The sequence below is a fragment of the Physella acuta genome, unplaced genomic scaffold, assembly GCF_028476545.2.
Source record: "Physella acuta isolate Inbredline_101_S28 unplaced genomic scaffold, ASM2847654v3 ptg001276l, whole genome shotgun sequence".
NCBI classification, from domain to species: domain Eukaryota; kingdom Metazoa; phylum Mollusca; class Gastropoda; family Physidae; genus Physella; species Physella acuta.
Window position 1 is genome coordinate 100177 of NW_026732791.1, and position 23635 is coordinate 123811.

The following is a 23635-nucleotide window of genomic DNA, read 5'->3' on the forward strand; positions in this document are numbered from 1 at the left end:
AAACATCGATATTTTTCCAAAATACTCTATCAAAATATAATATTTTGATCAATTCTTAATACAATTTATTTAAACCGTTTTCTAAAACGCGAAATAACTTTAAAAATTTGCTTCTCAACATTGCTTTTTTATAATGCAAAAGTGTGACGTCGCACCCTCTGAACCCCTACCCTCCCCCTCATCAAACACCGTCACAAAATTACGGCCCCCCTCCCCCTACGAGTGTGACGTCATTTATGGACGACCCCTTATGGAAAACTTTTTTGCCCCAGCAATACAGATCCGAAAAAAATAACAGTGGCTTTGTTTACCTTTTAACAGTCTCAGTTTTAGAAAATAAGGTCACACGACTACAAAAGATGTCTATGATGGAATTTTTTAATCTCATTATTTGTTCATTATGATGCTGTTGCCTACTTTCACCATTCCTGTTCCTTCTGGCCATAGACTGGATTATGAAGATGTCAACAGAGAAATCACAAAACGGTATACAGTGGACACTGTGGAGCCAGCTGGATGACCTGGACTTTGCTGACGACCTGGCCCTTCTTTCTCATACACAACAGCAAATGCAGGATAAAACCAACAGGGTTGCTAATATTTCTATATGCCTGAGCCTGAACATTCACAGAGGGAAAAGAAAATTTCTCAAAGTCAATGCATCAAACAGCAACCCTATAACATTTGCAGAAAGTACCCTAGAAGAAGTGGATAGATTCACCTACCTTGGAAGTATTGTTGATAAGCAGGGTGGGACAGAAGCAGATATAAAAAAGGACGGGCAAGAGCAGTCTTCAACCAACTAAAAAATGTTTGGGGTTCTGGAGATTTAATCCTTGGGAATAAAAATCCGGATCTTCAACACACTAGTAAAACCTGTTTTACTCTATGGAGCTGAGACATGGAGAATAACTTATAAATAAGAAGAAAACACAATCATTTATAAACGCATGCCTCAGAAAGATCATGCGAATTCGCTGGCCTAAAACCATCAGAAATGATGTTCTATGACAAATCAACTGCCAGTCGAAGTAGAGATCCTCCAGAGAAAAATGGAAATGGATTGGCCACACACTCAAGAAGCCTGTATCCAGCATAACAAGACAGGCCCTCACCTGGAATCCACAAGGCAGGAGGAGGAGAGGCATACCAAGAAAGACATGGAGACGTGACCTGGAAGAAGACACTAAGAAGATTGGATACACCTGGGGGCAGTTGGAGAGACTAGCCCAGGACAGAGACGTCTGGAAAGCTCTTGTCAGCGGCCTATGTCCCAGTAGGCCCCTCTCTGACTTATCTTTTATTTTTTTAGCTGGATACAACATAAATTTTTCAGTAAATTTCACAATGTTTCGTCACAATGTGTGTTTGGTTTAAAAAAAAAAACAAAAACACATTAACTGTACGCCTGTAACATTTTTACAAACCTACGGGGTTGTAGGCCTACATAATATAGTATAAATAAAAAATCAGGATGCATAAAATACAAAATGTACAGAATATTTATATTATTTAAAACCCTACATCGGAAGTAACCGTTGATTTCTAAATTTCACTCCGTTGAAGCCCAACGACTGAAAATCGTTCCATAGGGGCCCGAAAATCCTAGCAACGCCGCTGGTAGGTTTCAATGTAATTTGATACTTTGCGAAATTTAGTTATGGTGGGGGGGGCGCCGAATCTACGCTTGACTGATACTTAATACTTCTACCAAAAATAATTGTGTTCTATAATTCTATAATACATTATTATTATTATTATAGTATTAAAAAATAGTTATCACCGAAAAGCTGAGGTGGAAGGGAAGCTACTCTTATTCAAATAGTTATAAATAGAAATTGGATATTCCATTCAAACAACAAGAGCACAGGTAGACTTACAGTCAATAATATAATATTAAAAAGGTGATTCGCGGAAAACTACATTTAGTTTCAGTTTTAATTTAGGTCTAACATAAACAATAGGTGTAGTTAAATTTCCAAAGCGATAATTTAAAAAAAATATTTACACTACTAGATCTAGAATAGATTCTAGATCTAGCTAGATCTAGAGATCTATCATCTAGAAATCTAGATCTTTGACTTGTGGCGGTAAAAGTAAAACGTTTTTTCTTTTTGTGTTTACTCAAGCTTAGTTTACTGTTTAAATTAGTTAGTAGTTAGGTTGTGTTTATCGAGTTTATGTTATAGAATCTAGGGCCTGTGAAGCAGCCAATAAAATTATTAAAATACGCTAAAATGGAGTTTTACCTGGCTGGGCTATGCATTTAAATTTATTTATTTTAATTTAAATGTAGATCTATAAGGCCCAGCTAATAAATAACAATAACGAAGTGACTACTCGGAAAAAAGATTTTTTGCCCCAACGTCTCCACCTAGTCGGCAAAAGATAGTTCTGCGCTTGCGCAGTGACCTATGGCTAGGGTTATGGTTAGGGATAGGGTTAGGAATACGGTTGGGGTTAGGGCTAGGGTTCTGCAATTGTAAACACACGCATGCGCAGTACGATTGAAAACATCGCCGCGAAGGCAAGTTGTAGTTTCTCTCCATTGCGCATGCGTATCTTTTTCCGGCTAGCATCGGCCAATAAATAATAATAGAACTAGATTAGTGAATCTAGATCACTAGATCTAGGCCTAGATCTAAATAAATATAATAGGGGTGCCTACTAAATACTAAATAGGCCTAGATCTATTTGTCATTTGATATTTATTTGGGTAATCTATTGTTTTAGGTACGTAAAATCGGCTCCTATGTACTATTACCACAATGCAGATAGACCTACTTGTTTTTTAAATAATTTTATTAAAACCTTTCTATAATAAGTAAACATTAGCAATGTTTTCATCAGATGCAACCAAACTCATTTACTTTAGCAGCCATCTGATATTTTTTTTTAATAAAATTATAGAGATTCAGGGGAAACCACTCTTATTTACAGTTGGCAGCTGTATATAAATATATAGCAAATTTTACTCTCAAACACTGCTGTTTAAAGTTAATTTCTGGCATTTATTGATATATTTAAATATTGGTTTTGGTTTACCATTCAATTATCTATTTTATTTGACACATATATCACAATATTATTAAAGCCATAATAATAAGTCACCTTTTTTCACATTACTAGCCTTGCATGATTTTTAGGTACCTAACACAATAGATTTCTAATATTTGTTACTTACTAACACTTAGGGCTTAGGCCCTACTACTTGGGTTCTTAAAGTTGTAACTGACACTACACAATACCATGAATTGACAGTAGGAGATCAGATCTAGATCTTGACTTGATCTAGAAATCTAGATCTAAAAGATCTAAAAGCTTCGATCTACCACCAGCTTCAACTAAGGCCTGCTTAACTTTCAGTGCTAAAGAATAAGTTAGAGTGTTACTGATAGAGTTATGCCTAATCCTAATAAATATCGAAGTGTCTTTTCCCAGTCAACTGGGAATAACTCAGAATAACTGTATTAAGGCTATGGTTTTTGATACATTTAAATTCATTTAATGTTAAAAACACCCTATTAAAGCTGTGGGTTTGAACCCATCAAATGTCTTCATACCTTTGTCATTCACTGTGTTATCCAATTTTTATTTTTTTTGCTGTTATTAATGAGTTACTTTCCTTAATTTTTTTGTTTGTGACGTGAATGCAGACATATTTGCAGGAAAAAATTACATGTCCCGTAGATTTTTGCGAAGAGAAAAACAATAAAAAAAAAGGACATGCTATTTAACCTGTTATTTACACTCCCTCCCCCCCATTCTATGTGAATTTAAAATGGTAATTAACAGTTGAATATCAATGTGAACTATAAACTAAATTGATGCATAATTAATTTATTAATTTAAAAATTACTATTAATCCCTGATTAATTAGTTTAGATTTAGAGTGCATAATTGATCATCAACATAGAAGATGTGAACCTAAACTAAACTTAAACCATTATACTTTTTCTTATAAAAATATAACACAATGAAAATAGCACTGTCTTAATCTATACCTCACTCCCCAGTCGCGATAAATGCTTTTGTTATTGTAAGATGTTATTCCTAGTCGTACTTTGCATGAAATGATTGCCGTTTAGGAATAGCCATAGTAGGGCTATTCACTGTCGGCTGGAAATAGCCTTGGCCAATAAATATATTAATAGGCCTTCCTACACCTACTCACTTAGGACTTAAACCTACTAATGCTATTAACAATATTCATTAGTATTAGTAATTATTCTATTACATTATAATATTTAGGGCTAATAGTTAGAAATTATTATCTAAGTTTAAAAAATAGTTCAAAATATTAGGCCTAAATATAGATTTAGAAAAAACTTTTGATATTTGATTTATGATAAATAAACTTAACACTTCATACATTTCTATTTTCTTCTCATCCTTACCCTTACAGGCAACAAAGATTAGAATCAACAGAAAATGATTCGATATTCCTGCTCTTATGTTACAACCACACATTGGATCCTAGCTTACAGATATAAGAAATTTGAACAAAATATGTTCTAATTTACTGAATCTTTGCTTGGAACTAAACTGATTACAGAAATGATATCTGAGTCTAGTATATCATCAGATGATGATGATTGTATTTTGGAAACACCTACCAAAGTTAAAGTCAGCCCTAGTTATTCAAGAGAAAGCAAACTCCCAGTCTATAAAGACAAAACTGAAGAATCCATGAACCACAAACCAGCTGATAGTACACCTGTTGCTTGTAATTCAAGTACATCCGTAGCTCGTAATTCAAGCTCTGAGTTGTATGTGTTTGATAGTGATGCAAGTACCATTCCAGAGAGTGATCCGGATTTGGATAGTGATGATGATGTAACCACGTATAAGGCATCACCACAACCCATGGAAGAAAAATGTATCAACCTGGTATCCTCAGACGAGGACGAAGAATCTCAAAGTATGTTACAGACTCAGCCGTCACAGAGCAAAACAAAACCCTCCCAAGACAGCATGCCCAATAAAGCTAAGAAAATTGTAGAGTACCTCAAACAACCAGCAGTAAAAGAAAAAATTGGGGCATTTTTTCAAAAGGCCATTAAGATGCAAAAAGAAAAAGTGTGCAACTGGGATGAAAAACATGTGGTCAAACGTCAAGTCTCCAGCAACAACGAAGCATCCACTTCGTTTAGCCAGTTAAAGTCCCCTACGTTTAGTAGAAGTTCGAAGCTCAGTTTGAAAAAAAATGATTCCCAATCTGGAAACACAAGTATGAGTCAAAGCACAGGTGGCACCCATGACATATCTGACTCAGACATTGTATTACTGTTGTCTGATGACTCCCAGCCCCCCACGCCAAAGAAAAAGGTGTTTCCCTCATTTTCCAGCACACCAGTCCCTCGGTCAGCCAGTCAAGGTCTTGATAACACCTCCCCAGTTTTTAATAGCTCTCTAAGTGAAAAGCAGAGCTCCAGGAGTCAGTCAAAACTGAACATCTTATCACCAGTGGGTGACAACATAGTAGTCTCTGATGATTTAAATCGGTCGATTCCTTCCTTAGAGAAGCAAGCTTCAACACAGTCCCCCAGAGAAGTGCTTGGTTCACCCCCTGTTCTTTCACAGTATCCAAATAATGAACATCTACCTGCAGATGGAATCACAAATAGTCAAAATGTAGAAAGTTCTAGAACGACACAGGAGAGCAAAAGAACAAGACATGCCTCTTTAGACAGCGTTCAAACAACTGTTAAAAACATAACCACACAGGATTCATCATTGTTTACACAAAACACCTCCAATGACACAGAAAAACAGGGTCTGTCAATAAAGTCCAACATTCTAAAATGTATCAGTATGTTAGATAGATCCCAGGGAACTACACAACAGCTTGCTGATGCTGCGGCTTTGAATGTTGAAACTAACACACCAAATTCTCCAACAACCATTATTAACATTCCCCAATCTGTTCCTAACGAAACTACCCTGGCAAATGAACCATCACCTGTACTTAGTGTAACTGTGAGTGCTAGAACTGAAGGTCAAGAACAAGTGGTCATTAAACACGAACCTGATGAGGGTGAACAAGACGAGGAGTTTGAGGTTAACTACTCCGTTATTGATAATGTCGTTCACATTTTTGATTCTGATGATGAAGAGCTGTATTTGACTCAGTCTGTTGTTGAAAGTCCACATAAACTGAAAAGCAAACATACTGTTGATGATGATGAAATGAACTCTGAAGATGAGTTAGTCTTAACTGATAATGAAGGGGATGAGGTTAAGACTGTCAGCTCTGAACACACTGCTGAGGAGGATGATTATGAATGCATGACACAACTTGATGATGACGAATTACTTGCTCATAGCCAAGTTGATTATGTTTTTGACACTGAGGAGGATAGCGATAAAACTACAGACGAGGCCCAAGACCATTGTCTCTCATCAGAAGACAGCCAAGATAAGATGTTGGTTTTTAAAGAAGTTTTTGAAATGGAAACTCAGGAGGATCCTAAGTCTAGACAAAAAAATGGGGCTTTGGGAAATACAAGCATACAGGAGGGGTTTCAAGACAGCTCTGAAGATTCTGACAGTTCTGATTTAGAAAATATTTCATACTCCTTTTTAACACAAGTAGACTCACCTAAAAAGAAAAAAAGACACAAAAAAACTTCAAACAGAAAACAATCGGAGGAGGTAGATCCATACCTAATACCCACCCAGTGCTCCAGCAAGGAAGAAAGTGTCAGGGATGAAAATAAAAACAAAATCACTAAGGTGGGAATGTTTAGAAGACCAAACAAAGCTGATGAATCTCCACAAGTTTCCAAAAAATCTGGCAAAGATGTAGCAGATGCCCAAGTTGATTTGGATTATGATAATGATGATGATGCATATGATGCCCCTACACAAATCTGCAAGAAAACAGGTGATGATGAAGACATTGATGATTTATATTTCAGACCAACGCAGATGCTAAACAAAGAAATGGATGATGAAGATTCAGATATGTATGATGCACCGACACAGGTCGTACAAAAACACAGTGATGATGCAGACTCTGATGCACATGATGCAGACTCAGATTTGTATGATGCACCTACACAGGTCGTACAAAAACATGATGATGCAGACTCTGATGCAGATTCATATTTGTATGATGCACTTACACAGGTTGTACAAAAACCTACGGATGATGCAGACTCAGATCTGTATGATGCACCTACGCAGGTCATGCAAAAACACAATGATGATGCAGACTCAGATCTGTATGATGCACCTACGCAGGTCATGCAAAAACACAATGATGATGCAGACTCAGATTTGTATGATGCACCTACACAGGTAGCACAAAAACACAATGATGACGCAGAATCAGATTTGTATGATGCACCTACACAGGTAGCACAAAAACACAATGATGACGCAGAGGTGGATGATTTATATTTTATACCAACACAAATGCTAGAAAAAGAATGTGATGATTTGTATGACGCACCTACGCAAATCATAAATAGTAGTGATAGGGATGTAGAGGCTGTTGGTGCTGACTTGACACAGCCCAGTGAAAACATCCCTTGTCCACTTGACGATAAAACACAAAGTGATGATGAAAATGATATTTATAATATGGCGACGCAGCCTTTCTTTAGTAAAGATGTAACAGATGATGAGGAAAGTAAAAAAGCTAAAAAGAAAAAAGATGTTCAACTTAAACATGGTAACGGGAGTGTCTCTAGTCCACGTGACAAAGTAAGTCGTAATGAAAATGAGGATGACATTTACAATATGGCGACTCAGCCTTTAATGGCTGCAGATTCTGATGATGAACCCAGTAGTGAGGAATTTAAAGTTAAACATGACAAGAAGAACAAAGTAACAGATGTTGAACAGAGTAATGAAAACATTCATACTCAAAGCGAAGATGAAGATGATGTTTACAACATGGTGACTCAGCCTTTTTTTTCTACAGATTTGAAGGAGGAGAGGATCAATGATTTAAAAGGTAAACACCACATGAAAAAACCAGGGCCGTCTTCTTCTACTGAGGAGACCCATTCTCTACATGATCCATATAGCTCTGCCACGCAGCTATCAGCCAAAGACTTGTCACCAGACTCAAGTGATCAGGCTGACCAAAACATCAAGACTCAAAGTTACAAAAATAAAGAAGTAGGTGAACATAAAAGGAAGCCTCATTCTGATGAACATAGCTCTCATAAAGATGTAGGTGAACATAAAAAGAAGCCTTATTCAAGTGAACATAGGTCTCATAAAGAAGTAGGTCAACATGAAAGGAAGCCTCATTCTGGTGAAAGCAGCACTCAAGAAAGGGACAGCAGTACAAACAACTCAAACACATTTGTCATCAGTAACTACAAAGGTTATGTGTCCTTAATACCCAAACCTTTTGTTTCTTTATTAAAGGATAAATCTAGTAAAACGGTATCTGAAAAATCACCAAATAGTTCTGAAGTTTTAGCCACCGAAGCTAAGACCACACAGCATAAAAGTGATGTACACCAAAAGGTTAAAGTTAAAAAATATAAAGAACAAGTTGATTCAAAAACACAAGAGTCAGATAAAAAAGCATCCAGTAAAAAAGTAAAAAGTGGGTCTGTGTCAGAGTCATCCTACCCAAGAAGTGTTAGTCGGAAGAAAGATAAAGATACTTCCAAAGATGTTTTATCCACAAGTTCACGTGATGATCCTGATATTAAAAAAAACCACTCTAAAACTGATCCAGATGGTGTAGTAAAAATCTGCAGTTCAAAACACTCTTTGGCTGATGCAAAAATTAAAAACCTTAAGCAACCAGACAAACAAAATAGTCATTCAAGTAGTTTGGAACACAATTCGAAAAATGTATTTGAGACTTTCACTAATGAAGAACTTTCAAAAACTGTGAACCGTAGTCAGAGTTTTGATGAGACTGCACTGCAGAATTCAGTTAAAACAAAAACCTCCAACCAACTTGAAAAGCAAAGCCTGTCTGTTGACGAATCATTGCTTGATGTAGGCAAAGAAGGGCGTGTTTCAGATAAAGGATTATTGAACGCAGTTGTGTCCAAAGCAATTAAACGATCTTCTGGGATCGAATATAAACCATGTTCAAAGAAATCTAAGATAGAAAAAGATACCAATGAAGATAAATTGATCTCAGTAACATCAAGTGCTTCAGCTGCCCCAATATCTAGAAAAAGACCACATGAATCATCTAGATCATCTAATTCATCACCTAAAAAACAGCCGAGTACATCTAAACTCATAGCACCACAAATTGATAAAAAGGCATTTGCCCGTCATGTGGCATCGGTTTGGAATAAAATAAAACAAAGCCAACCCAAAAAATCTCCAGCCAAAAAAGCGAGGAAAGAAGCGACAAAAGCTAAGGCGGGTGATAAAATAACCATGGGTATTGAGGCAGCAAAGCAGAAATTATTTGAGCGCGAGTTACTAGGTAAAAAGCTAACTGCCGTCGCAGACATTGCCCCCAAAGTACTTTTTGTTCGCTCTGTATCACGAGAAGAGAGCACAGACGTGGAAATGCCTTGCACACAGGAAATCATGGCCCATGGTTTGCCTATTCTCTCTGCCCCAATACCAGTGAGACGGGGGCAAACACTGGAAAAGGAAGACAATTCAATTATAAACGCAGACGCTATAAGCACAAAGAACAATGTGAATGAAAATAGAAAAACTGAAAGTAAAAATACCCCGGTCGCAAGTCCCTTGGTTGAGGATGGAGCTAAACTGTCATTAAATATGATAGAACCTTCTAGTAGCTCATCTACTGCAGGATCTAAAAATTCAAAAGTAGAAACCAGTTTTCCGCAATCAGTTTCTAAACTTGAAGCTACTGAGCCAAACAGAAGTAAAATCCCAGATACCATATCACCATCCTCAGCTGTGAAAAATCCAACCATTTCATCAGTGTCAACATGTATTTCTTCAAAATCTGTTTCAGATAAAGAGCCAGTTAAAAAAGCTGTGCTTTTTGAAAGCTCAAAATCTGTCTCAGATAGAGAGCCAGTTAAAAAAGCTGTGCTTTTTGAAAGCTCAAAATCTGTCTCAGATAGAGAGCCACTTAAAAAAGCCGTGCTTTTAGAAAACGTATTACCCAAACGTACACAGAATGCAATAGCCACACCAAAGAGCATCCTGAGAGAGCCTAACAGGCCATCAGGCAATACTGGAAAAAATGTCAACTTCAATGATGCTTCCTTAAGCAGTGTTAGGTTTATATCTAAGGAGACATCACCATTTAGTCACATTTTCAGAAATGTTCAGAAGCTGAAGGATAATCCACAGCTGGATGTAAATAAAATTAAAGAATGGACATTCAGAATTCTTAATTGGAACCCTGATTGGCTTAAAGAGTATGAGAGTAAGATTTTTTTTTTCCTTTTTTTACACATTGTCAACGTCAAATTGAGAAAATCTTTTGTCAAATAGTTAAATCATATCACAACAGTGTGGCACTGGGATTATAAATCAAATATAAAAACTAAATTAAATTAAAAGCAAACATTTTTTTTTTTTAATTTTTAAAAATATTTAAAATATTTATTTTTTCCTTCTGATCTTTTAAGAGCAATTGTCAAAAAACTTGAAGGAGCAAAAACCACCACCTTTGCTTGGGGATACCACATATTCAAGGCTGAGAATGTATTATGAATCTGTTAAAGAATATCAGGACATTACCTCCAAGCTTTTACTCCTGGAGATATGGGAATCAGTGAGTACATTTCGTTAGTATTTATTTATTAATTATTACTGCTTTTATAATTCATGAATAGGATGTGGAGTGATTGAAACTAAATTGATTATGAAGTTTTATTGCATTTCATCCATGAGCACCCAACCTCCCCTTTTGTGAAATTCAAAATACTTTCTCATAACTAGAGAATTATAAATAATTTTTGCAATATAACAGCATCAAAGCCACACCTAAGAATAATCCACCACTGCTCGTAATACTTATCTAATGTGTTCCCAGATATACCAAGACTGGAAACAGAAACAAGGCAGAAGTTGGAGCTGTAAAGTCCATTTGGATGGGGTTCCTCATGATCCTGATAAAAACAGGAGGTCAAAAGACGGCAATAATTTCTCCCTCTTAACAGTTAAAGTGGTTGGTCAGTAACTTTGATGCTATAAGTTTTACAAGATTGATATTATCATTTTGATCATTAGTATGCAGAAAGAAATAATTTTAAGTAAAAATAAAGCTTTCAACAATACACTTCAATTATAGTTATTTTAATTGCCATTTTTGGGGATGGCGTGGCCTGTTGATAGAGCTTTAAACTGCCAACCTGAAAGTTATAAGTTCAAATCCTGGGCATAAGTCTATAGGAAGTCCCTGGGTACACCCAGCTCTGATGGGTACCTGACTCATGTTAGGGAAACAATGGCAGTTGGGCATAGTGCTGACCACACTATCCCACTCTATGCCTAGGTCATCAAAACAGATTAACTCTACTTCATCTGCCCCATGTGTCTTTAGCACATATGGGAAAATATAATGAGGAATTGCCATTTTAATATTAAATCTTATTTTTTAATTATAATTTTAATAATATATAGTAAAATGAAATATTTTTTTTACCATTATTAGCTGCAGTCAGCAACCAGGAGAGACGGGAGATTCCATCACCAGGAGACCTCCTAGTACTAGATGCTTGGGGGGTTCTTAAATCTAAGCCTAAAGATAATCCACTGACAAACCCACAGTTTGCCCTCGTCAAAAATGTCTTTTTCTTGAAGATTGCAGACAAAAACAGGCTCTGTGAAACATATCCTCTTTTTGGCAAAGGTGAAAATCTATTTAAAGTGTTAATAATCTCTTTGTATCCTGTTAATCTTAAAATTACAAGCTTTTGTTTTCGTCACATTGTGGTAAAATTTGTAACTTAGTTATTCACACATTATTATTGAAACTTAAACCTTGACTTACTACTATATTTTTACAATTCCTACATACTAAAAAGTAAAAGGAAAAAAAGATGTATGTAGAAACCTTTGTATTATTTTTTAAAATTTTTAATTAATTTAAAACCTTGTTATATAGGTCTTTTAGACATGTTTTATAAATAATAATTACAGAGCCAGTCCCAGCAATGAAAGAAAATAATTTTATTGTTGTCTGCCTCACACTCGATGTTGCATTTAAAGTAAACTTCTGCAATGTCCAGTTAATGAACATCAGGGTGAGTGTAGGTTTTTTTCTGATTGTCTGACCTCGTTAGGAAGGAAATGTATGGTCAGCACCGTAGTGAGCCATCTATATTTTACATAACTCATGTCAAGATCTCTTAGGTTACCTAACATGCGGCTGGTCATAGTGAATACACTATCCCCCAGTGTGCTGCGGTAGTTGAAACAAAATGAACTCTACTTCATCTGCCCCATGTATCGTGGGCAAGAACTGGAAAACATTATCTCAGGCACTATATTGGGGATGATTAAGTCGAGCATCACTGTGGAAAGGAGGAACCCACTCCTGATTTGAATTAGCTGTCACCTGCTTGACTGCACCATCCCATAAATACTTTGTATGCTTCCATTCTATTGGTAGTTGAAAGGTTATATATATATATTTTAAATGTTGAAAATTGGTCTCTTATCCTCTTGTCCATGTACTCGTGAAAAAAAAAAGATGTATTTTCTTAATAGCACTGTTAAATCCATAAATAAAATAAAAACTTCACAAAATTAGAACCTGAAAAAAAAAAGTATTTTTGTTTTCATGATAATAGGGAACTTATTGAAAAGCAGCCTTTAAGAATTTTACATGGGAAGACATTACAACTACAGCAAAGCATACTAAGATACAATATTTTTAAAAAAAGTAAAAGTTTTATTTTAGACCTGATTGTCCATAAGTCAGAAATATAATACATTACATCTATTTCTTTGAACTCAGCATTAGAAGGGATTGTGTGGTCAGCTGTATGACTGCTCAGCTCTACTTTCCTCAACTCAGATTAGACACTCGTCAGAGCTGGGTATGGTAAACCCATGGGTTCTAGCCTAAGAACCCACCCTTTGGGTTAAGCATTTGAACTCTCTAGGACTAGACCACAATGTTCCATACATAAAATAAAAAATAATATTTAAATAATTTTCATCCCTGCTGCTTTTAGAAAATCGCCAATTTAAAAACAGCCCAGCGACAGTTGGAGGCGCTTGCCATGCTACCAGAATCTCCGCTCTGCTCACAACTTCTCTGTCCAAGTAACCCACAAGTTTATTTTAATGATCCCATTGACCCTGAACCTCAACTCTTAGCTGTAAGTACAAGAGCATTCAAATACATTATTGTTAGCTTGTGAAATAACCATATTGTTTTTTTTGCTTGATAAGGATAAATAACTCTTTTCGTATGATAGATGAAAATATTCCACCACTTTTGAAACTAAATTGATGGGATGGTCACTTATGTTGTTTCTTATGGCAAATTTTATTGAAGGTTTTTATTTATGTGTACCATGGAGAATTTTGACTTAACTATTTAATAAATATGTCTTATTAAATAATGATTGCAGCATATATTTAATGTGTCAGCTGTTTGTTGAATCAGTTAGAACATACACATCATACAGAATGTTAGCTCTCCAAAGTAAACAATCCACACACAAAAAAGTTGACTGGAAAGATGCTGTCATTTTCGTTTTCTTAAATCCAGCATTTATAGACGTTAATAAAAAGTGACTACATGTACATTGTAGCTTAATAAAATATATTTCCACAAAATATGGCAAAATTAAAGTATATTACTATAAATAGTTTGTATTTGCGCAGTTTTCCGATATTCATTTAAATCAGATCACCTACCTGAAAAATACAACCTCTGCCTATGTGGATAATTGAAACAAATGTTTATTGCATACTGAATTTTTATATTACTTCACAAAAAAACTACGATTTTCTTCTTGTCTCACATGAAAAGAAATTAAACAGCGAACAAGCCAATGCTGTGGCCACAATCAAGGACTCTGTACTAAAAAGGAATAGCAGCGAAAAGGTGTTTTTTATCCAAGGACCAGCTGGCACAGGAAAGTCTTACACAATTCTAGTACTCATCCATCAAATTTTAGTTGTAAGTCCACACTCATTTTATTTACTACGATTTTACTTTTTCTTCCCTCCCACAATTTTAATTTCGGATAACCCTCAACAATTCTTATTTTTCTGGTAAAAATACATTAGACCTAATAGTAATGTCAACTTCAGATAAATAGAAGTATTATGTATTTCAATTCGCAGGCCACTAGGTTTCAAGCTCGAATTTGTCTTGCCACCCCTTCTAATGCTGCCGTTGATGAATTAGCCAAAAGAATAATTAATTTTTCTAATAAACTAAAAGTCAAAAGTAAGTTATTTTTACTTGTCAGAAATTATTTTTTTCTTACATTTGTATTGTTATGTTATTTTTTAAGAATTAAAAAATCACTATTTACCTCTTTGTTCTATTCATTTTTTAAGTTCTATTTTCCATTTTTTAAATTTTTTTATTATCTCTAGAGCTACACAGTATCTCTCTTGTGAGAGTTGGAAATCCAAACAGTATTCACCCTGAGGTTAAGCCTTATTATTGGGAAACTTTAGCAGATCTTCACTGCAAGAAGTGTACGTAAAGTGCCTTGTGCACAGCATATTGGCCAGTTAACAAATGAAGTGAACCCAAAACTTTTTATCTTAAAACTAAAATAGAATAATAAATATACCAAAGAATCATTTTACAGTTAAGAATAATTTTTTTTAAAATCTGTTCAAAATAAAATTTGTTGCCTGAAATTTAGTTATCTTTATTTCAGCGAGCAAAACTGTACTTCCTACCAGCTTGCAAGATGAGCTGTCATATTTCAAAGATCAAGCAGCCTCACTGCAAGCAGATTTAAAGAACGTACACATTCCTCGCGCAGCTGTGAGAATAAGTCTTAAAATACATTAACATCAAAATGAAAAAAAAAATATCAATTACAACTCAGTTCAATATATAAATATGAAAAGTATGTAATAACTTTAAAAATACTCATTGATTTTTGCTGTACTACATTCATATAATACATACTTTAATAACAGGATATAATATAATTTTTCCCATAACGTATATAAAAAACTTCTGTCTTCAGAAAGCATCCAAAAAAGCAACATTAAAGGATTATGAAACTAAAATAAGAAATTTAGAATCTGAAGTTACGAACAAACAGGTAAAGTTGATAAAATAATTTTTTTCTCTCTACTTAATAAAAGCTAAAACCCCAAAAGTCTTGTATTCATTTCATAGATTTGCATGTTGGACATCCCTGGGTCTACCGAGTGGTAAAAGTGGTCAGCGGCAGTGCTGACCAGACCACACTATCTTTTTAAATGCCTAGGAAAAGATACAATTATCTTTTGATATTCCCAGTATTCAAACGCTTTCTTAATTTTTTTTTTTATAGCAACATTAATTTAACTTTAAGGGTCTTAGATGATGTCTAAAAGTTCACTAGCGAATATACAATTTGACAGTAAAACTTAATACTTTTATAAAATGTTTTTTCAGATTGCTGAAAAAATAATTTAAACTATGTATTCTTGTCAGGCCACGGCCAGGGAAAAGTACGAAGCAAGGTGCAATATATTTGATAACGCCCACGTCATTTGTGGCACATTAAACAGTCTTGGAGCAGAGAATTTGAAAGATTTTTTGCTCAGGAAAGAGAACAAACGTCATAAAAATTGCCCATTCACATGCTTAATTATTGATGAGGTAATTAGTTTTTATACTAAATGCTATTATAAAATTATTTTTGACAATTTAGTTTTTTTTTATTATATTTAAAAATAAAGTGTTCATTGGATAAAAAGGTTTAGTAATTTTTAAAAAAAAATAAAATACATTTAATTTTAAATGATTTATAATACATTTCTTTATTTAAACTAATTTACAATATTTGTTTAAAACAAAATATAGTCTGGGCGTGTGTAGTCAGACACAAAATATACATAATTTAAAAAAAAAAATTGAGGCTTCCACCCCCACCCTTTACTTATGTTGGGTATTCTCCCCTTAACATTTTCAAAAACTATTGTCAAGCCCTCATTACGCAGAACTAGTTCTTCACTCCTCCCCGTAGAGTTCCATCCACCTTTATTATGGATACACTGTTCCTGTATTTAAAAAACTAATAGTGTTAACATTTTCCAAAATATATGTATGATGATCTGTTTTTTATGTTATTCTTTTAATGGCTTTGTGTTTTGAAACTGTCTTTATTCTGATAATGTTTTTTTTAATTCACCAGGCAACTCAAGCTATTGAGGCAGAATGCCTGATTCCCTTAAAGTACAAAATATCCAAAATGATTTTGGTCGGGGACCACAAACAGCTTCCAGCCACAGTCTTGTCCCAGGTAGGTAACTGTTTTTTTGTAAAGTTGTAAAACTTTTGTTGTTTTTCAAAAGGTTTATTTATTTTTTAAAGTTTTTTTTAAAGTAGTAAGTTTCTTTATTTCGATAAGACATCTGCATGTTAAAATAATAATATAATATAAAAATATATTTCCCGTCGTATTACCATATTGTCTTGTGGTTTGAATGATTCATTATGTTTAAGTATTAAGCTTGTAGATTATACACTTTACCTTTCTTTATTAGTTTTTTAAAGTATTTTTTTAAGTGTTTAATTATTATGCTTGTAGATTATACAATTTACCTTTCTTTCATTAGTTTTTTAAGGTTCTTACCACGATGAATTGCTTACAATCTATAAACATGGAAGATTAGTGCTCACTCATTTTTCTGACCTTGCAGAAAGCAGCACAGCTGGAGCTTAGTCGATCCCTGTTTGAGAGACTAAATCTTCGCTTTGAGGAGGTTCAGAAAGTTCAGAAAGAGGAGCCAGTTATTTCCCCCATCATGCTCTTGGTCAAGCAGTACCGCATGCACCCAGAGATCCTCTCCTTACCCAACAATCTTTTCTATGATGGAAAGCTACAAAATGACATGTGAGTACAATTTTAAAGAAATATTTGTGACTCAAATTTTTTTTGTTGTAAATTTTTGGTAGTTCCCAAAGACCATTAGAAATAATTTTAAAAAATCCTTTTTATAATTTTTTTAGTGCTCCTGTATATATATATCAGGTACATATTTTTGTTTTACTCTAAAATTGTCGATTCTGTTTTCTTCCAATCTACAGATCAGTGCAAAATCGCAAGTCTGTTCTGTCCCCCTATCTTGTTTTTGATATTCATGGAGGAAAAGAATCTTTGCGTGTTGGTGGTGATAGGTAAGTGTTGTATAGTATTTTAAAATCTATGCACAACTTTAATGTAAGGTTAAACAACTGTTAAAAGGTTGTTTTATTAACAATTTAGTTGTCAATTCTTATCAATTTTCAAACAATTTCTGTTAAATCATATGAAATTAAGTTGTGGGCGTGGTTGAGTCGGTAAAGCTCATGGTTGCTAAACTGAAAAGTCTCGAGTTCGAACCCTCGGGCAGATGAGGCTCGTTAGCTGGGGACACTTCTAGGAGAGACAACTCCAAAATCAAACAACTGCTGCCTTGTATTTGGTTCTTGGTTGGACAAAGGCTGTGGAAGCAAATCCAAAAAGAAAAGCAGGATGAAATCGGACACAATGGCGCATAACCAGTCGACACGTATACTTAATTGTGTTGGAAAAGGGTCTGCGTGGTCGAGTTGCTAAACTCCCTTCCAGCACTAAAAATTAAGAACAAAGAAGAAGAAGATATGAAATTAGTTTTTGTTACATATTTTAAAATAATTTGGATTAAATTATTCTGAATAGTTATATTATTATAAAAAAAATCACGATAAGACAGTTTTTTAAAACGCTTCTTTAAGTTAAGAATTCTTCATCTATTAATCTATAAACTATTTTTCTTAGCATTCATAATAAATGTGTATTTAACAGGTCTTTGGCTAATGTCCCTGAAGCTGTTTGCACTGCAGAGCTTTGCCTTATTGTGATAAAAGCATTGAAGATAACTAAGGACCATGTTCGTGATCGGATTGGAGTGATCTGCCCTTACGCTGAACAAAAACAAACTATTCTGGAATGTTTAAGAAAAAGGTGGGCTGCTAAAATAACTCTTTACAATGTTTTTGAGCAGACAATTGTTTCGGAGGTTTCTTTATTTTCTTTATTTTCTTCTTAGACCAAAAATTTAGGGAAGGACAATGGTAGGACTTGGGATAGGGTTTGTGTAAGCAATTTAGATAAGTGTGTTTTACTTCAAGTAGCCAAACACTCCATTTTTGTCATATTGTTGAACACTAGTATGGATCAGAAATAAAGGTGAGAGGTTGTTAGCAGTACTACAGTTCTAGTCTGGGGTGTTAAGCCATTTTACATTAATGAGAAACACTAATTAATATGCTACTAGCAGCTTAACAGGCTATGATTTGAAAATTTTAAAAAAAATGCAATATTTTTACTTGCATTCTAATTGTTAATAATGTATGTGGTTGCACATTTTAAATTTAATTTGATGTTGTGTTAAGAGCATCACATTTTTCTATAAATTAAAAGAAATGCATCTATTTAACATAAATGTTGATGCACGGTTTCATTTGATGTTAATCAATGTTTACTTTTTATTTTAAAACAATTGAAATGGATGTATGTAGCATTAGACATGCTATTAAAAGTATCCAAATAAAAATATCTTATTGGGTTCTATGGGACGGCATGGTCTAGGGGTAAAAAGCTTGACTGCTAACCTGAAAGTCTCGCATTTGAAACCAGTGTTCAAATCAGTAGAATGTCCCTGATTCCACAATATGTTCTGGAAAGTAAGACATCTGGACATAATGTTGACCATACTATCCCTCCATATGCTGAGGTCACAGAAACAGGTGAACTCTACTTCACTTTCCCTATGGACCATCAGGTTTGAAAAAGGAACTTACTTGGACTCTAAAATAATGCCTTAATGATTATTATACCTTTAGTTTATTTTTAGTTCTAACAGAATTTAGAAATATTAATTACATTGTAATAGGACGGTGTGGTCTAGCGGTAGAGAGCTAGACTGCTAACCCGAGAGTCTCGAGTTCGAATCCAGGTTCAAATCAGTGGTACGTCCCTTAGGCCACTCAGCTCTGATAGGTACTTAACTTACATTAAAGAAACAAAAGCGGCTGGACATAGTACTGACCACACTATCACTTCTGCCGAGGTCTCTGAAGCAGATGAAGTCCATCTGCCTCATGTGATTTGGGCACGAATGGGAAATGATGATGAATTATATTACACTAATAGAAGACAAGCACAGAAAGTATTTGAAAAAGATGGGTGAGACCAGGATTTTTAGTGAAAATATCTGGTTTATTTCAGAGAACTGCACCAGATTGATGTCAACACAGTGGATGGGTTCCAGGGTCAGGAGAGGGATGTCATCATCATGTCATGCGTCAGGGCACAGGGTGCCACTGCTTCTATAGGGTGAGTCGTTGAGGGGGGCACAGGGTGCAACTGCTTCCATCGGGTGAGTTGTTGTGGGGGGGGGGGAATCAGGGCACAGGATACAACTGCTTCCATAGGGTGAGTCATTGTGGGGGTCAGCTGTTGGGTTAAATTTGGGGGGGTGGGGTTAGTCATTGTGTTAAGTTTAGGGAGGTCAGCCATTGTGTTTGATGGTGAATTGTGTTGCTTATGGTGCAGAGTTTTAAGTTTGAGGGTGACAAGTGTTACATTTTAGAGTGATGTCAGTCATTGTGTTAAGTTTGGGGTGAGTTGTGTTAAGTTTGGGGTGAGTTGTGTTAAGTTTGGAGTGAGTTGTGTTAAGTTTGGGGTGAGTTGTGTTAAGTTTGGGGTGAGTTGTGTTAAGTTTGGGGTGAGTTGTGTTAAGTTTGGGGTGAGTTGTGTTAAGTTTGGGGTGAGTTGTGTTAAGTTTGATGGTGAGTTGTGTTAAGTTTGATGGTGAGTTGTGTTAAGTTTGGGGTGAGTTGTGTTAAGTTTGATGGTGAGTTGTGTTAAGTTTGATGGTGAGTTGTGTTAAGTTTGGTGTGAGTTGTGTTAAGTTTGATGGTGAGTTGTGTTAAGTTTGGGGTGAGTTGTGTTAAGTTTGATGGTGAGTTGTGTTAAGTTTGGGGTGAGTTGTGTTAAGTTTGGGGTGTGTTGTGTTAAGTTTGATGGTGAGTTGTGTTAAGTTTGGGGTGAGTTGTGTTAAGTTTGGGGTGAGTTGTGTTAAGTTTGGGTGTGAGTTGTAATAAGTTTGGGTGTGAGTTGTGTTAAGTTTAAGAGATTAATAAGCTTTCATAAAATACAATGATTAAAGGCATTTCACTCTTTACATAGCACAAATTTTATTGGCATAAAAAAATAGAATAAAAAATTGCTTCAAGACAATTTTTTTGCATGTTCTGTGGTCTTGTAAAAAATATATCCCAATAACAACACTAGTTGAAACAAGTTTTTCACACAAGTGTTTATTTAAACATTTCTGAAGCATCATCCATGTAAAGACAAAAAATAGATAAACACACACACATATTTAAATTTTAAAGATCTCTTTGACTCAAGAACTAAAGTTTATTCCATAGATTTTTAGCAGACAAGAGAAGGATGAACGTGTCGCTGACTAGAGCAAAGTATGCCATGTACGTTCTGGGTCATTTTGAGACACTGGTAAGTTGATCCTCTTGCTTAATTAATGAGTGATCATCAAAATTTGCTTATTTTAATAATTAACTTGTTTCAGGTGTTAAAAAAATGATTAGTGTGATCATAAGTCAGGTGAATAAGTGTACTCTACGAGTGTGTGGTTGCTTGTGTATTGGAGCATGCCCTATCTGAATGAATTGTGTTTATCAGTTGTTTTTTTAATCACCTAATCGTGTTAACACCTAAGGGATCATCTATCCACAAAAAGGGACATGTTTAAATTCAGGGGTCATATATCTACATTGGGTGTCTTGTTTACATAAAAAAGTGAAAAATGTCCAGGGTTTATTTCTCAGTGGGGCATAAATCTCATATATATAGGACTTCGACTACGCACCTCTACTTATTTTCTACAGATTAGTGAATGTACTTAATAAAACAATTCTGATTGACTTTAATTTAGATAATATATTTGTGATTGTATTCTGCTTCAAGAAAATATATTTCAAATTTTTCTAGAAAACAAATGGTCTATGGGAAGAACTTCACAAAGACGCAGCAGAAAGAAATTTGCTTGTTGATGTTACAGACGTTTCTAGGTTTTCTGACATCGCAAGTAGAAAACTTATGTACACGTCTAGCCGTAGTAGTTAAACCACTGTAGAAACATAACCCCCTATCATTAGATTGTGATAATCCAAATGAGTGAACATTCATTGATAGTTAAATCAATGTTGAAACATAAATCCAACTGTTGTTGCGGAAAATACTATATGAATGAACATTATAACTAGATGAATTACAATCCATATGGTTCATTTAGCTGCCTTTCACACACTGGTGTTCATTAGCTTTATGTGATATACTATGTGCAAATATTTTTGTTATATATTGGTAATGGAAATAATTCTAATGAAAATTGATGTTTATTGGCTTGTAGGTGATGTAGTGTATATACTTTATTATTTTGGTAAATTACTTCACTGAAATAATGTTAATTGATGTGCATTGGATAAATGTATAAACTTTATTATGTTAGTAAATTACTTCAAGGAAATTATGTTAATTTATGTGCATTGGGTAAATGTATAAACTTTATTATGTTAGTAAATTACTTCATGGAAATTATGTTAATTTACGTGCATTGGGTAAATGTATAAACTTTATTATGTTAGTAAATTACTTCATGGAAATTATGTAAATGTACTTATGTATAGACTTTATTATGTTAGCCAAACTTTTTGTTGGGCAGCCCCTGATTCCACCCAGGGAAAGTAAAGCCTGATGGGTGTAGTGCTGACAACACAATGCCTATGCTGAAGAAAGAAAACTCTACTTCCTCAGTGCTATGGGCCAGTTGTGTATTTTTTAAAAACTGTTTCATGTATCTGTGTATATAGTTTATGTAGACAGTCCTTGTTTGTTTTTCGATTTTCTCCATATTATCTAAAGCTATCTCCCAGTTATTGTATTCTTAATGAGGTAGACTAAAAGCTTTTATTGTACCAAGTGCTTTTTGTAATAATGCATTTACTGTAGCATTAATGTTGTGCCTTGTTTCAATATCATTAATATTTTGATTTAAAAATTATTTTACAATGCCATACCTCAGTCTAAGAATAAAAACCAACAACTTTTGTCTATGTAGTTTAAGTATTTAATTAATTTACTTTATGCATAATGTTGATCACATTTTGATGTAAATAATTTTTAAGTAGTATATAATCTTTGCTTTTTCATTATTTGGTGCTTTCAGTTTGGTAACTTCCCCTTCCTGATATTTTTACAATTCTGTAGCTGCAGCATTTTAAAAATTCACCTTATTTATGGTCTCATTACCACAACAAACATTAGCAAGAAGCTTGAGTTGTTTTATTTTTACAAGCTTTTTTTTTTTAAGTAACAGTTTCTGGCCGGCTGGTTGTGGGTGGGTTGGTGATCGATTCTTTGATTCTTGTAGCTCAATTTTGACCTACATCTAATGTAGAGGTTTTGGTCGAACCTTCTAAATAAATTCATTTTCAATGACATTGCAAGATATTCAATTAGTCATTAAGAATTAATCTAAAAATTTTATATATTCAGTAACAAAAAGGGAAGAAAAAGGATTAAGTATTAGGGATTAAGTACAACACGCCAGGTGATTAAGGTGATTTTTGTTCACTGATCTTTTCATACCTGAGATATAACCTTATATGTTAATAAGGGGGGATGTTTGTTGTTTAGAGTTAAGATCCCTAGCTACTGATTTGGTTTTAAAGTAAATATTTTCTCATGCAAGTTTTGACTTAATAAAGAACAAACAAAATAAAGGTTGAAAATGATAATACTAATTTAAAAACTTGTTAATTTTAAAATTTCCTGATCGCTAAATGTAAAATGTAGAAAAAATATAAAAGCCTTTAAAATAACAAGCTTTTAAATGCACTAAAAATCAAACAATGCAAAAATTGTTCACTAAAATGTGTCAGAGATTTTCTAAAGCACAAACACTTTTACTGAAAAAGAAAGTTTGTTTTTCTTATTTTAGTGCATCCAAAACCTGTTTTCTAAAAGTTTTTATATTTATTTATATTTTATGATGTTGTGCTGTGAAAACACATCCTAAAAAACTGCCACTTTAACAAAACTTTATTTGATATGTCAATCTGAACACAAATATTTACACTAAACAACATAAAATGACCAATATTTGACTAACACCACTATTTCACAACAGTGATAGGCAGCGTTAAATTAACTTTTAGTAAATTCGGTTATTTTTTTACATAAAATTACTCATATTTCTAGTTTTAGACTCATTTTAAACCACATTTTTAAAAAATTAATTATTTAATTACTAACAAATTGAACCATTAAAATACATTTGTGCCTTGTTGATATTAATTTCATAATTTTATTCTAAGATTATTTTATTACATTTAGTAAGTAAAATTGCATTTATCAGAAATATTAATGTACAAGTATAAGTGGTAATTATTTAAAAATAAAAACGAGAAAATATTTTTCATGTTAAAGCTACTTACAAGAAAATTCAAATATTTTATAAA

General features: G+C 34.1%; 1 protein-coding gene across 1 annotated transcript; it reads left to right on the plus strand.

The window, feature by feature from the left end:
* The first annotated feature begins 1815 nt into the window (after nucleotides 1-1815).
* Nucleotides 1816-22926, plus strand: LOC131957891 (uncharacterized). The gene is made up of 20 exons (XM_059322719.1): nucleotides 1816-1870; nucleotides 4406-10345; nucleotides 10551-10696; nucleotides 10958-11096; nucleotides 11579-11776; nucleotides 12067-12170; nucleotides 13107-13253; nucleotides 13913-14062; nucleotides 14230-14335; nucleotides 14488-14592; nucleotides 14781-14890; nucleotides 15099-15176; nucleotides 15554-15721; nucleotides 16257-16364; nucleotides 16765-16958; nucleotides 17153-17242; nucleotides 17892-18050; nucleotides 19317-19424; nucleotides 20525-20609; nucleotides 21105-22926. The coding sequence occupies exons 2-20, from the start codon at nucleotides 4558-4560 to the stop codon at nucleotides 21237-21239; spliced, it is 8118 nt and encodes a 2705-aa protein (XP_059178702.1). The 5' UTR covers nucleotides 1816-1870; nucleotides 4406-4557; the 3' UTR covers nucleotides 21240-22926.
* Nucleotides 22927-23635: the final 709 nt, after the last annotated feature.

Coding starts and splice junctions, on each gene's coding strand:
- LOC131957891 (XM_059322719.1), top strand. CDS start 4,558: ATGATATCTGAGTCTAGTATATCATCAGATGATGATGATTGTATTTTG. Junction 14,063..14,229: donor TCATCCATCAAATTTTAGTT/GTAAGTCCACAC, acceptor TTCAATTCGCAG/GCCACTAGGTTTCAAGCTCG. Junction 16,365..16,764: donor CAGCCACAGTCTTGTCCCAG/GTAGGTAACTGT, acceptor CTGACCTTGCAG/AAAGCAGCACAGCTGGAGCT.